We start from the raw sequence: 15,324 nt of genomic DNA on the forward strand, positions 1-15,324 counted from the left end.
AAAACAGGTGTCAATATGCCTGAATATCACACCATCCAACAAAAACACGCTTGAGTTCTCAGTCCAGTCCTGTTTATGTTTCCGAAAAAGAATTTGAAATTGTTCAATGTCAGTTTTTCATACCTAATTTGTTACTTAAGACGTACTGGGGTACGATACCCAGGACTACCTATTGCTGAAGAGATGTTCTGGGCTGCATGGGAAAAAACTGTGTTGTAAAAGTGTGTTTCTCTCCATCTCAGTTGAGTGGATTCATGTCTACTTACACAGTCCATGATCAGATACAGAAAAGATACGATTTGTAATGATTCAGCTCTGAGTTGAAGTGTGACTGATAGAAATCAATTATTTCTCATTATAAAATTTCAAATGATGTCCTCGACCAAACTACTGAATAATAAAAAATGTTTTTGCCTATTAGGTCAGAAGGGAAATTGACAGGAGTTGAGCTTCTACAGAATTAGTATTAGCTGCTAATGCAAGCATTTCTTGCCTTGTGTTTGATTAGAAACAAGGTATGAGATGCAGCCTGCACAGATTTACAATTGTACTTCGTTCAGTTTGCTTTTAGTGTTGGGACGATGTGGATCATTCAAATCAGGGTTTGCGATTTGGAAAAACACAGAGACGCACACCAAAGGTTCGGGGAGATAGCTTAATCATTGTTAGGGTTTGTTAGCAACACAAAGATGAATAACGGACATTTGTTGTTGAACTTTGATGATGAGATCTTTAAATAGGTTTCATATAATATGTGGTGAAACAGCTGGTGTTAGTGTTTGTGTAGCGTGTCTTTGTGTCTTTGTGGCTTGGTGGCCTGCTCCACTTTATCTTGGCAGTAAGAGCAGTTAAGGGCATGAGGGACACACAAACACACACATGCGCACAGTTTCACTTCTACACAAAAGTGCAAGACAGGAACATCAGTCAGGCTCACACACTTTATGTACCAACACACCAACACACACACACGCACGCAGCCATACCACAAATTTACACCCAAGGACGGCCTGTCTCCATCCACCTCACATCATGCCCTTTTCTACAGAACTCCCCTCATATGCTTGTCACACACACACACACACACACACACACACACACACACACACACACACACACACACACACACACACACACACACACCTTCATCTCTGTTTGATCCCCATTAATGGTTAGCAGGATTGGGTTAAGCAGAATGGGGGGCTGCGGTTGCAAGACCTCATAGCTAAACCCCCTTTCCAGCACTAATGAATAGAGGGGGCCATTCCCTTCTCTCGCTCCCCGTCCTACCCTCATCTTTATCCTCTGCCCTCCTTCTATATTGCTGCGCCCCCCCATCCCTGCTTCTATAAATCCGGGCATCGGCTGCCACACACACGCACATACACACTCCCATGTTTTCATCTAAGCCCAAATTGAGTCCTCCCCTCTCAACTGCCTTCTACTGATCCCATTCCCATGTTTTAATTATCTCCCTATCGCTGCTGCACCCCCCCACTCTCTCTCTCTTTTCTCATACACACTCTCACACTCTTTGTCAACAGCTGAGGTTGAAAATTGTGGAATTGAGAGAGGGATGGATAGATGGAAGGAGGGAAGACTGAGGTATTGATGGATGATGGTAGGTGGCTGGTTTCCAGTTAAATGAGGATGGTACAGTACCACACACATTGACTCGCAGGATGAGACCATGCCTGTATGTATCATGAGTAAATACGAAAAAAAAGCATGATTTCATTCCTCATGCAAGCTTACTTACTAGTGTGTGTGCGTGTGGGGCTAGTTGCCTGCGGGGGTTCCTCTGACAAGCCAAGCACATTAAGGTGTCACTGGACATATCCACTGATGCGTTGCCCATGACAAGTCCTCCCTTCTACCCCTACACACACACACACACATGCACACACGTGAAGGCCCAGGCTGTGAGTCAGAGTTAGGGGCGAGGCCCAGTGATTTATGACTCGCGCTGTTCCAGCTATATTCATCACTGTCATTATTATCAATGGAGGATATGACAGCAGGAGAGGACGGCCTGCTGCGTGTGTGTTTTAAGCATGTGTGTGTTTAATGAGTGTGTTGTTACTGGCAAATTAAGTTTATCTTTGCCTACAGTCGATGTTGAATCGATTTGTGCCCCTTACTGTGTGTTTGATTTTACATGTTGCTGGTTATCTGACTTAGTTTGAGCAAACATCGATGTCAGGTAAAGGTCTGCATCACCTGCCATTTAGAAATATTGACCTTATCGATAAGGTTCCATTCATTCACTACCAGGCTGTTCACATACACATATTGCCCTATAGTGTTGACACAATAGCAAAAACATTTAAATTAAGAGTTTTGTAAAGTTTATTTTTAAACAATTTTTTAATTTTCATCTTTTTTCGTAAATGATACTTTATATTGATATAGTCACAGTTACTGTTTAATGTCCTCTTCTCATCATAGGCATGGGAAAAAAGGTTATCAAGACACAGTCATAGCTTTAGTTCACAAATTGAACACTAATGATAATAAATAATAAACTTTATGTAGCACCTTTCAAAATGCAGTTACAAGGTACTTTACAAATTATTGTAAGTAAACAATAGGAAACAATTAGAATAAGAATACGAATTTGATGATCACACAGCATTAGAACACTAATATATGAATACAAAAGTGAAACCTTATATAACAATTATAATCGACAAATCCAGATGAATAACTTTGTGAGGGGCTGCCAGTTCGCTAATGTTATTTTTAAATTTTTTACAAAAATGTATAAAGCTTCACAGAATCATTGTTACTCCTGTGACTCTTTCACTTTTTGACAATGTCACTCTTTGACTGAACACAAACCTTTGAATCATTTCTCTGTTGTGCAAAAACTGAGAGGGGGAAATCTTCTCATGGCGTCCTGGCTCAGTCAAGACACTTTGCATCATCAAATCATATCTTCTTCTGTTTTATGGCCAAAAAGATGGAACGCTGAATTGATGCCACAGCTGCCATCTTTGCAGCCTTTGTACTCGTGTTCAGCCTCAGTGTCATACACACAGAGACACGCACCTCTTATGTCTTTGATGGCAGCCATGCATATGATATCGGTGTGGTGTGCAGCGCTGGCTAATTGCTGAAAGCATGAATATTCATCTCTAGTGTGGGAAGGGGGACTGCGTTGGGAGCGAGTCTGATCGTCCTGGAAACCGAAGGACTTGGATGGCCTGATACAGTGGAGGGAGATTATGTATTATATGTATGCATGAGACAGCCTTTGTTCAAGTGGGAAGGATGCTTCTGTGTGTGAGTGCGCATGTGTATGTATGAGTATATAAATGCATGTATGGCTCAATTGGATTTTGTAATAGTAATGGTAAGTGTTTGTGTTGATTCAACCACATCTGCATGTCTTTGTAGGACTCTGCATTTGTAAACACATTTCAGCATTCAAACATATATTTGTGTTTATGTGTGTGTGATGGAGAGACAGTGTGTGTGTGGGCTAACATCATTGTCTGACTGTTCATTCTGCATCTGAAAGAGATTTCCCCTTCCACATTTCACCACGACTCACATTCCTCCAAGGAATCCGTATTCATGCACATGCATCAACACAAGTTTGTGTGCCACTCACAAACTGTTGGTTTGAGTCTCTACAATAACACACAATGGTCTGCATTGTGTTGTCGCCTCAGCAAGGCCTCATCAAGTAATATCCTACCCATAGGGGTTTGTCTGACATCAATCTTCTCTGTTCTCTCTCTCTCTCTGTGTGTGTGTGTGTGTGTGTGTGTGTGTGTGTGTGTGTGTGTGTGTGTGTGTGTGTGTGTGTGTGTGTGTGTGTGTGTGTGTGTGTGTGTGTGTGTGTGTGTGTGTGTGTGTGTGTGTGTGTGTGTGTGTCGATCTGTTTACATTCACATATTACTGGTTCACTGCCAATCTCATTAGCAAACACATTAGCACAGACTGACATCAACACACATAATATGCAGCTGGTTGTATCAATCAAGTCTGACATTTTAGTGAACTAGATTCAGCTAATCAGTCAGTTCTAAGTAGCTCAAAGATTAATTTTCCACAATTTATCAAACTGTGCTTGACTGAGGATCCCCCAAAGTTAACAAGCGCATAACGCAGCATTGAAACATCAGCTAATGGCTGACGCTTTGTTTCATCATTCAGAGAGCATGTGTAGCATACATTTGGTCTGACACAGGCTTCCCATGGGTCCTTAAAATACTTGAAACTTCTTGAATATGGGAGAAATCAAGGCCTTGAAAGTTTTCGAAAATTGGCATAAACAGACATGGGTCGTTGAAGATGTTTAAAATAAAAGTTATTTTGCTGCTTTCTTCATTTATCTCCTGGTGTCTCTTACCTCTTCTTGAAAATAAGTGTCTTGCTGTGTCTCATGTTGTGCATTCACACTGACGAGAACGGCAATATTCAGAGCACTTTTTTTTTACCTTATGCCTTTTATTATTTATTTTCTTCTCTTTGGTTCATGCATTGAGGCCACTAATCATCTGACCTTCTAATTTACATTTATGAGCATAACTCCAGCTTCATCTTTTCCACTCACTGATTTGACAGTGTGAAGCTTGAATGAATACTATTTGCATGTAACACACACACACACACACACACACACACACACACACACACACACACACACACACACACACACACCAAGATGTGGTCATTGTAATGTAAATGTTAATAGACCTGATGCAGAGAGACGGAGATGAGAGCACTGTGGAGGGTGCTGGGGCAGGTGGCGGTGTAGCAGTGTAGCAGTGTACGTATATGGCACTCAATTACCAGAGTTCAAACCATTATAGCACCTTTCTCAGCACAGGGCAGTGCACACATACATTTAATGCATTTATGTAGGTGTCCACATTTATTTGATCTCAAATCAAGCTCGTAGGATAGAGTGGTATCTTGGAAAATTAGAGAACAACTAGAATTTAAAATCCCAATTATATATTTAATAATTACATTTTTTTATCATCTCTTATTAACATGCATTTAAAAATGATTGAATGTTCAGATTATTCCAGTCAAAGTTTAAAACATCTGCTGGTTCCAGCTTGTTGATGACATCCCCTCAGGCTGTAGTAAACTTAGTTAGGGATTTGTAACAGTTGTCCAATGTGTTATAGACAAAATCATTCAATAATTAGTAGTTAAGTTCAATAGAGACAATAATCTACAGCTTTATAGATTTTAAAAAGTCATTAGTAACAGCCGTCCTCTCTGTGATACACAGAGAAGAGAAAGACAAAAAAGAAGGGATGAGGATTTCTCACACGCAAAGATGTTGGTGAGGATATCCATTGAGGGTTAGTTACATGTGTCTCTTTATATCTCAAATCTCACTCCTCCATTTCTTTTTTTCACTCAATGGGGTTTTCTGCCTTTCTTCTCACACCCCTCTTTCCAGTTGTGTCATTCCCTCTTGTGCTTTTTCCCCATTAAAAAAAAAAAAGAAATGTGTGCTTGATTGAGTGTTTGTGGGCCCCATCAGAAAAGTGTGCTCAGACACTTGTCTTTAGTGTGATGCTATCAGTCCTAATGGAAGTCTAGTCATGAGATAGCTTTGTCTTTCTCTCATCTCTCTCTGTTTTACTGCACCATCTTACCATCCCAAAGGATAGCGTGATAGAGCAGACTGATAGGGTTAGAAACGAGGCCGAGATGGATAGGGAGGTTAATGGTGTCTCTCTCCCTCTACCCCCCCTTCTTCTCAATCCCTATCAATCGGCCCACGATCGGTCCTCCTGTTGCTTGACAGTGATTGGGGCGGAACGATGTGTCTCTGACTGATCGTCATGGATTGAGGCCAATCAAAAGCTGGCATGGCCCACAGAGTGCCTCCTAGGGGCACGTCACTGTTCAGTCCCGTGCCTTAACCACAAGGCACTCTGGGTAGTACAATGAAGTGTCGCTCATGCTTGACAGCGCAGGGAATTGTTTTTGAATTGGAGTCAAACTTCTTTTTTTAATTCATGCACAGCAGGCCTCATCAGACACAGCTATGACGTATCAAACTGGGAAGAGCTCAGCTGAAGAGCGAAATAGCAAAATGTCTTCTACAAAAAGAAGAAAACATGATGGACACAGCTGGATAGAAATCTGTCCAATAATAGGCAGGGTTGCAACTAATCACTTCCGTTTAATTATTTTAATATGTTTCTTAATTAATCTTTTAATTAATTGTAAAATGGCCAACACAAGTTCCCAGAACCTAAGGTGACTAGATGAAATTCCTAGTTTAGTCCAAGCAGCTGAAACTAAAACTGAAACAGAATCAGTACATGATGCAAAACCAGCAAATGCTTGAAAGTGAAACAGGCAAAGATTTGTTATTTTTTAGTATTAATGGGGGCACATAACCATTTTCGAACATAGGATTGAAAAAAATCATATGTTTAAACACTGCTTCCAAGTGATTCATTTTTGGCATCACTTTATCAAAAAATATGTTCATTGTGTTATTACAAAAGCTCCTTGACCTTTTGGCAGTAATTTGAATGACAGCATGCATATTATCTCAAAGTCAATCAGGCAAATTTAGTTTTTTCTGCTCTGTTATTTGCCTGCTCTCCACATCCATAATTACACCTATACCGCATGACTTCCACAAGAGAAATCAAGAAACACACTTAAAGAATCCCAAATAGAAAAGTCTTTATCGCCAGCATGGCAGTTATATGACACATGTGCATTAATGAAAGACAAACCTTGGTCATGTGTAGTTGTAGCATATCTTTTTGAGAAAGCATTTTGGGGCAAAGTCACCAAACTTATCAAGCAGCTTTTATGGTTTGTGTCCATTAGGAGTGCAGTTATGACTCTCTCCGCACCGATTTAGATAGGGGCCTTATGTCAACTGCCCAGGGGTGTTGCCAAGATGGCTGCCAAGTGAGACTTTCCTATAAGGACTTTACTTCCACAAAGCAACTCCTGCGAGAACAAATAAAGAAAAGCAGCATTTGTCCTCTTTTTTCCCCCCTCCTCTGTTTCTCTCTGTCTGTGTATATGGTGGTCGCCTGGCAGCACTAATGGAAATGCCAGCTGTGTGGGTCCTCACTCCTCACCAAGTCCATTTACTAAAGTGACAGAGTCATTTACCAGGCAGCCGGTCTCTCCCATCCTCACTTAATTAGAAGACCCCTAGGCCTGTCTACCTTAGCCGCTCACATTTACCTCTTTCTCTCTCTCTACTGTTTCTGTAGAGTCCGTGGTCCAATTCTTTGTTTTCTGTGGTTTTTCAATCTCTGTCCCATCCTTTGTCTCTGTCTTAGTTTTCCTCTCTTACTCTCTCATTCCATTTTGTATTATGGACAAATGGCGACACAAAGAATGAGAGTACATTGACCTATAGCTCTTTTTGGAAGAGGTAATAGGAAAGTCCATGTGATGAGGATAGTAATGAAGAGTGATTGGTCTCCACCTTTTTATTTTTTAAAGTTTAACTAATTCTGGCTTTTCTTTTTAATGTGTTTTTGTATCCCGTCCTCACTGTTGATTTACTGAAGTCGTTATTTCAGAGCTACTACGCTCATCTCATTTCTTTCTTTCTTTCTTTAATTTTTCTTTAAGAGCATTGAATTAGACTGGTTAGACATAAAGCAAAATAGCGTATTGTCAATTTCTTATTTGTTGGAACTTTTAGAGCACTTTCATGCATTTTTAAAGATTTATTGAACACTTTTTAAAACTTAATTCAATGTGTTCACATTGGTTTTAAGTTACTTGCTTTCCCATACACTTTAAAAACACTTATACACCTCCTGGATCATCTTAATACTGTATACCTTCTTTTCATAGCAGTTTCCTAGAAGATGGGAATTGGAGTTGTCATCTGTATTGGCCTCAAACTCACAATATGAGCACACACAAATGACAAATAAGTTGTGTGATCTGCTACTTTTTCACAGGGATGGAGTATAGAGGGAGAGATGAAAGCAGTATTTCAGAGAAGGGAAAACAGAGGAGTGGATGAATAACTGAGCCTGGTGCAGGAGATAGAGGATAAGAATATAAATTAAAGCGGTGATAAAGCAGTAGAGCTCTTCGGGAGGAAGAAGCGACAGACAGAACACAATATGAGAGAGATAAATATAGCGCAGAAGTCAGGAAGGGTAGTGGGCACAAGAAGTACAGCAGGGAGTGAGTTTTGTGGGAGAAAACAAGAGATTACAGCTTTCACTGTGGGCATTATTTTCTGCCACTGTGACACACAAAGGCCTGATTCAGTAAAGTCGGTCTGCAGCTAACAATTTGAGTTGACCACAAAGGCCAGACCTGTCCATAAACATCTCTGCAGTGCAGCAGCGATTTAGTATTTGGCCATTATTCAGCAAATTGCGTGTGACAGCAGATGATTTTTGGATGGAACAAGGTGAAGTGATTGCTGTTTTTCACTTTTCATTTCTCCCACTGAACAACCTTTACCCTCTCGCTGTCTCTCTCGCTCTTTAGCCATCCTTCGGCACCTCTTCGTCCTATTCAGTGCCAAACTCTGAGAGTGGTGTTTGCTTTCCTTCTTATCTCCAGTCAGTCAACACATCGAGCTCCTAGCCAGTCATTGATGTCCTAAGCCCCTTACAATCTAGTCAATGCACACATGCTAACCTAGTCTTTGATACAAACACCCCCACTGGCCCCCCTCAGCAGGTATTCCAGCACTAGAAGAACCCTCTCTTACATTGACATCCTGTTGAGAACCATAGTGCATGATGCCCAAGGCTTAGCCGGAAAGCTACTGGGGGTGTGTAGAACTTTCATTGCACAGTAGAGACAGACAACAAAAAATTTCCGCAGCTATAGTTATATCCTATCTGATGTATCTGTCTTTATTTCTACACTCTGTCTTCCTGCGGCATTTAGTGGCTGTATAGGTAGATATTTAATTTTTTTTTAAAATTGCATACGACCGTTCACTGCCAGCACATATTAAACCACAAGAAGATGGAAGATAATCGGGGGTTATTAAATTAATGCAGGTGCGGTCAGTGGCAGTTTACAGAGATGATTCTATGGAAGGATGATCATTCCCCCTCCCCCCCACGTTTTGGAAGGTGACGCAAGTTTTGGGAGGAGAAGCCTGTCTGGTCTACTGATATCTTTTCATCTCTTACTAGTGTTGCCATACATGATGTAGCAGCAGTAAATGACAGCTGGAGTGACACCGGTGTAGTTTTGGGTTATGCTCCACTGGCACTGGTTGTCTGCATACTGATTTTGGCCCAGGTGTGGGTCGCCTGCTGATATTCACAAACAGTTTTTTTAAGTGGGGGAGCAGGTTGCTTGTGTTTCCACATTTTGCTATCACGACATGGCGACTTAGGTTGCATAATAGAACGTGGATACCCGACCCTTGTCCATCGGGACCCTTTTTAAATGATATTTGGGTTTTGGTCGGCAGTGTTAAGTTGGCAGGGCTATTTACTACTACCGCTAAATTTGGCGCGCCTTCACCACGACCATTATTATGCTATCATGGTAGTTAAGGTATTGCACAATCCATGTCGTGGTGCACTATCACACTTTGTCACTCGAAAGTTTCTCAGTGAAACCAAGTTCCTCTGTTTAGGTCCCTTTACTGCAAGACTAAAGCCATATGAGTATAAGTATGAAGCACGAGAGGTTCAGTGGTACAGTGATTGTTCAGGGAGGCATAGGCCTAACTAATGTATGAGTTTCAAGCAGATATGTATCTATAAATAACATCCAGAATAAAGTGTGATATCTTTCTCATGGCTCCCAGACAGAACAATCCAGAGAAGAGCCTCTCTTCTGGGAGTCGTCTCTGCTACGCCCCCTCCTCTTTTCCTCTACTGTAGACTCTGTGTTTGATTGTTAAAAAAAAAAGTGAGCCGCAACAAGGCCAATCCTTTTATGTCTTTAGATTTTAACAACCAATGAAAAGCCACGGTGAAAGCTTTACAGGTCCTGTGGGTTTTGGGGGGTGACCGTTGCAAAGCCTGTTAACCGGACGTTTAAAGGCAGGTGATAGCGCTCTGTAAAAACAGATTGGAGAGGAAAGGTGGAAAGTTTATAGCAGAAAGGAGATGTCATGGCATTGTGCCGTGGTCAGGGTGGAGGATTGACAACAGGAAGAGAGAGTGACAAAGGAGAATTACAGCGGTTAGAGTTACAGCGGTGGATGCTATTGTAAATAAGGAGATGGCAAGAGGGGAGATGGCAGGCTTGGTTTATAAGGTCATTTAAAGGAGTAATGTGGCGCACTGTCGGGAATTGGCTTTCATTAAAAGAGCCATTGAGAGAGACAGAAAGAGGGAGACAGTGAGGGAGAGTGTGAGTGTGCGTGTGCGTGCGCGTGCAGTGTTCGCACACATACACACATTTTGTGGATCTACATGCAGTTATACAAGTAAAGAATCTGCACTAGTAAAGCATTTTATTGCCCCACTGGGAAAATCAACCATCATAGCCCCCCTACCACATCAACAGCACTGTAACACTCCCACTCAGTACAGCCCACACTGTCTTCACTACTGGTCCAGGCACAACTGTGAACAGTAGTCTATATCTATCATTACACAGGGCAGTGATAAGGTTATGCTAGCTCACCGAGGACCCACGGTGAGAGTGTGATTTATGTGGACCATTGTCCTTAATCACAATCACAATGATTTATGGAGAGGAGAGGGGCATTTGGTTGATGTCCTTGATAATATGAGGAACAGACTATTCTTACCTCTGCTCTCCATTTTCTAATTTTTTCTCTTAAATCATAAACTCTATGAAAGACATCCTGTAAAGATTTTTTTTCTCCAATCACACATCCACAGCTACTTTCTCCCCCACCCTTCTATCCATTACCCGCTCATTCATTCACACTCCCTCTCCTCCTCCTTCATCCTTTTATTAACTAGGACACACCAGTACCATGTTCCATCCTTCTTTCAGCTGAAAACTAGACTCACACTTGTTCTGACAATGACACATAGCTGCCGTCTGCCACCATATCCCATCTACTCAGCACAATGTCATGGCCAATTCTCTCCGTGTGTGTCTTCCATTACACCTCTATTTTACTCTATCTATCCATCCATCCATCCAACACTACTTCCAGTAGATGACCACCACCCTCTCGTCCCCCCTCAAATCTTTACTGTTGCTCGTTTGCATCATTCCATCTGCCTTTCCCTCTCTCTGGGCAGAAAGCCAGCTACAGCACTGAGGTCTGTACTGCTGTTTTATTAGTGGAGTAACGGCGTGTTTCAGTCTGTAAGTGTTTCAGGTTAAATCTTTACAGGAAGATTTTAGGGCAGAGATACATGCAAGGAACATAGGATGTAATGGAAATAACTAAATGTATAGTGGGGAAAGAAGGGAATAGAGAAAAGAAGGGATTAGTGGCTCACAGCGTCAAGTGCTTTTGTCTGTCTGCCCCCTGCTTGAGCAATATTGTTCCGTCAAAGAGTACCAAATCCGGTCTGATACAAGACATCTCTGGGCTTAAATGAGTTCCATCATGTCATATCTATCTCATATCTGTGTTACACTTAAAGCTCACCGAGGATTCCCAGCCCCAGTTTAATATTTTAGTGTTGAGTTCCTTTGTCCGCCTGGTTTCCATCCTCTATGGCTAACCAGCTTTATCTCTTACCTCAGGCCTCCACTCTCTGTCTGCCATGTGCTTTTCCTTTCTCTTATCCCTCCATACATCTCTCTCTCTGTTCTCTCCCCCAAACCCATCCCGAGATCATAAAGAAGTCAGCCCCCACTGGGCCCGACACCACTTTAGTCCCCACATACCACTTGGTTGGTGTTCTCATGGTTAAATCTGTTGGTGTGTCTGTGTTATAATGGTGTTACCCAAGGGTAGGGTTGTTAAATGCTGTTACTTACTGATCAACCAGCGCGCACGCACACACACAATCACACACACAATCACACACACACACACTAAAAATCAAGGGGATCAAATGACGTTGGTGAAGAAAGGTTGAATGTGGCGCTGACACTTCCAACACATGTGCGCACACTGACGCACAAACACATGCGGCCACTTTGCTGCACACTAGCATTATGTGAATGTGCTAGCAATCTGTCTGTCACACACTTATACACTCTTGTGAATATCTTGAAATAAACACACTCTTTCAGACCCTTTGGGGCCATGTTGTGATCCATCTGTCATCACCTTGAAACTAGAGTGGAGGTCTAACTTGAGCACTTGTTTCTTAGGCAACATCTGTAGCCTATCACCAAGCTCAAATGCTACACACTCACGCACCCACACACACACACACACATGTACATACATGCATACACACACACACACGCGCGCGGTCTTCTGCAAAAATGTCCTCACAACAGTGGTATTGAATAGAAACTTGTCTGCACAACCTGCACACACTCACTGGGATCTGTCCTTCTGCTCAACTGCCTCCCATTGGTGTTTGAGGTCACCTGTCAATCACAATACACTGTTACCACGGCCACCTGTCAGGTCTCCCAGCATGCATTGCGAGATCTCTCCTGTGCACGCTTGACTGGAGGCTGTCACACACCGCTAGACCTGAATCGCTCAGCAGAACACGCAAACACATCTCACACACAAGCCCTCTCTCTCTGAAACAACACACAGACACATGCACATTTGGACTATTAGCTGAGCACAATTAAGAAATTAAATCAGTCTGATAAGTTGTCAAATTCTCATCTCCATCCAGGTGAACCAACGTTACAACTCGTTTCCCTCTCTGTCTCTAGGTGGTGAGAGTTCCAGTGGAGAGCTGCGAGCAGTACACCACTTGCGGGGAGTGTTTGGGCTCCAGAGACCCTCACTGTGGATGGTGTGTCCTCCACAATGTGTAAGTGCCACACACACTCATGCACAGACACACACACATTCATGCACACATTAACACACTTCACGCTGGTACCCTTCACATGCAGCCCATTGCATTATATAGTAGATAATTGTGAAAGAAGTGTTTCCTATATGTGTCAGTGGATCATGCTGGACTGAAAGCACAATCGTGAACAGCTACACATCAAACTGAGGTGATTCACCTCTGGCTTAAATCCACCTGAAATAGAATTAGTATGTTGCTCTTGCAGTGATTATTTTCAAGGTATTCTCCTCAGGGTATCCAGGCTTGAATAGATTTTTTTCTTTCGATGACGGTCACATTACTTATTATTCAAAAGTCTCCACTCAATAGGGAGAGTTATTGTTTGTGTCCGTTTTCCTGATCTGCACTGACATGTGCTTGTTGATATACTGTACTGTTGTTTGAGCCACAGAGAAATTAACCGCCACACCTTTTACACAACTGACTCTCTCTAACTGTAAAGTGTTGATCATTTACATTGAACAAGTTTTCACTGGGTAAAAGTACATTTAGAACAGATGTCTAATTTCTCGGTGAAAGCTAGACAGGCTGACAGGTACAGAGAACCAAGTGAACATTAAAGGCAGCCGAAAGACGCTGCCAGTTGCTACTTTGAATGTGACCTGTGTTGCTCTCAGAAATTATTTTCAAGACTTTGTAATAACTTAAGTAAAAACCCTCTAAAAGATAGTAATTAATCACAAATTATTATGATTCAAAGCTCCCAGTGATACACTGTCCCTGTGTATGTCTGCCATCCAGCTTAACTTGTTTTAATCACATAAATAACAACACAGCTTGCCTGCCTGCATCACTGGCACTCCCATTTATCTTGATGGAATTCAACTTCTTATTGTGTGTCAGTGTTTGTGTGTCAGTGGTTTTTAGACAAAGCTTTTTAAGGTTGAATATGTAACAGAATATTTGTGGTTATGTTTAGAGTCTTATCACCCACCAATGTTGTGATATAACACTGTCTGTAATCTTTTTTCCCTTTCTCATTTTGTCGTGTGTGTGTGTGTGTGTGTGTGTGTGTGTGTGTGTGTGTGTGTGTGTGTGTGTGTGTGTGTGTGTGTGTGTGTGTGTGTGTGTGTGTGTGTGTGTGTGTGTGTGTGTGTGTGTGTGTGTGTGTGCAAGAATAAGTGCGAGAACAGTTACATGTTATTGAAAGGTGACAGGATGTTAAACCACATTTGGAACACCTCAAGCATTTGGCATAATGCCATCTCGCTCTGCATTAATTAAACTTACAAAACGTATCGCCAACCTGTCTTTCCTCGAGGCACACACACCACCTGGATTCTCCATTTCAGTAGAGACACACATGCATGTTCATATTTAATATTACACACACAATCATGATGGACTTGAACCTGTGATAACCCTCCGTTTGGGCACATTTTGACCTTGTGTCTGGAAAGCAGCTCGCTCATTTCCTACCTGATAATGTCGCCAAATCTGGTCGAGGCCCTCTCAGACAAAATGGGCAAGTAGTATTAATCGGCAAATTATTTATAAGCCTCATTTCAGCCCTCTGGTGCTTTTAGCCACATCTTATTAACAGCCAGGGTGGTTTCAATCAACAGCGGAATTGAGGGGGGAATACAAGCACACACATACACATACACACACATACACCAATGTCGAGGTGTTTCTGGGCAAATTAGCACACTTCATTCACGCAGTCACACACCAGAGAAGCAGAAGAAAGAAAATAGGTTTATAATGAGAAAATGTGTACATACCTTTGCATCTCTTGTCGTGTGTGTGTGTGTGTGTGTGTGTGTGTGTGTGTGTGTGTGTGTGTGTGTGTGTGTGTGTGTGTGTGTGTGTGTGTGTGTGTGTGTGTGTGTGTGTGTGTGTGTGTGTGTGTGTGTGTGTGTGTGTGTCAGGGGAGTGTTTGGCGACAGCTTTTTTTTTTGCTGAGCGTGAGTGAAGGCTAACTAAACAAGGGGATGGCGCGCTGCTGTGTGAAGGAGGCAGTTAGCATTTTTTCCTGCCCACCTCTTATTGTTTAGGTCTCGCAGAGTGCCGCATCAGCACTTTCCCCTCACCACTGGGACCAGTTGTTGTTAGCGCGAGGGTGAAGTGATAGCTAATGCATTATAAATATCTAATAGTTAAACCACAACAATAAGGGCCTGTATGCTGATTTTTAGCACGATCAGTTGGCTTGTAATAAGCGAGAGGAAATTGCTGACCTCACTAGATATATGGCTGGTCGGAATTGTATCATTTTTATGGTTCAGGGGAACTTTAATGATTGTCTGTATATCTCCTGAGGCACTTGAATCGGGTGGAGCTTTAAACTGAAAAGATAAGTGGGGGGGGGGGGGGAGGCTGTGTGTTCGTATAGCTTAGTGGTTCTTGCACAAATGTCAGGGCCAATAAGGTAATGATGTAAAGGCATACAGTAATGGCTGGGGTAAGCTATCAGCCTATTTGTCTTTTATTATTGCTC

At 42.1% G+C, this 15,324-nt stretch overlaps 1 protein-coding gene across 1 annotated transcript in view; it reads left to right on the forward strand.

Moving 5' to 3' along the window:
• The window catches only part of LOC117761221 (plexin-A1-like), a 192,266-nt gene that overhangs the window by 93,438 nt on the left and 83,504 nt on the right, over positions 1 to 15,324 (forward strand). The window contains exon 6 of the mRNA XM_034584918.1: positions 12,739 to 12,839. Coding sequence (XP_034440809.1) covers positions 12,739 to 12,839 — 101 coding nt within the window. The remainder of the gene's footprint in view (positions 1 to 12,738; positions 12,840 to 15,324) is intronic.

Source organism: Hippoglossus hippoglossus, chromosome 5 (assembly GCF_009819705.1).
Source record: "Hippoglossus hippoglossus isolate fHipHip1 chromosome 5, fHipHip1.pri, whole genome shotgun sequence".
Lineage (NCBI taxonomy): Eukaryota > Metazoa > Chordata > Actinopteri > Pleuronectiformes > Pleuronectidae > Hippoglossus > Hippoglossus hippoglossus.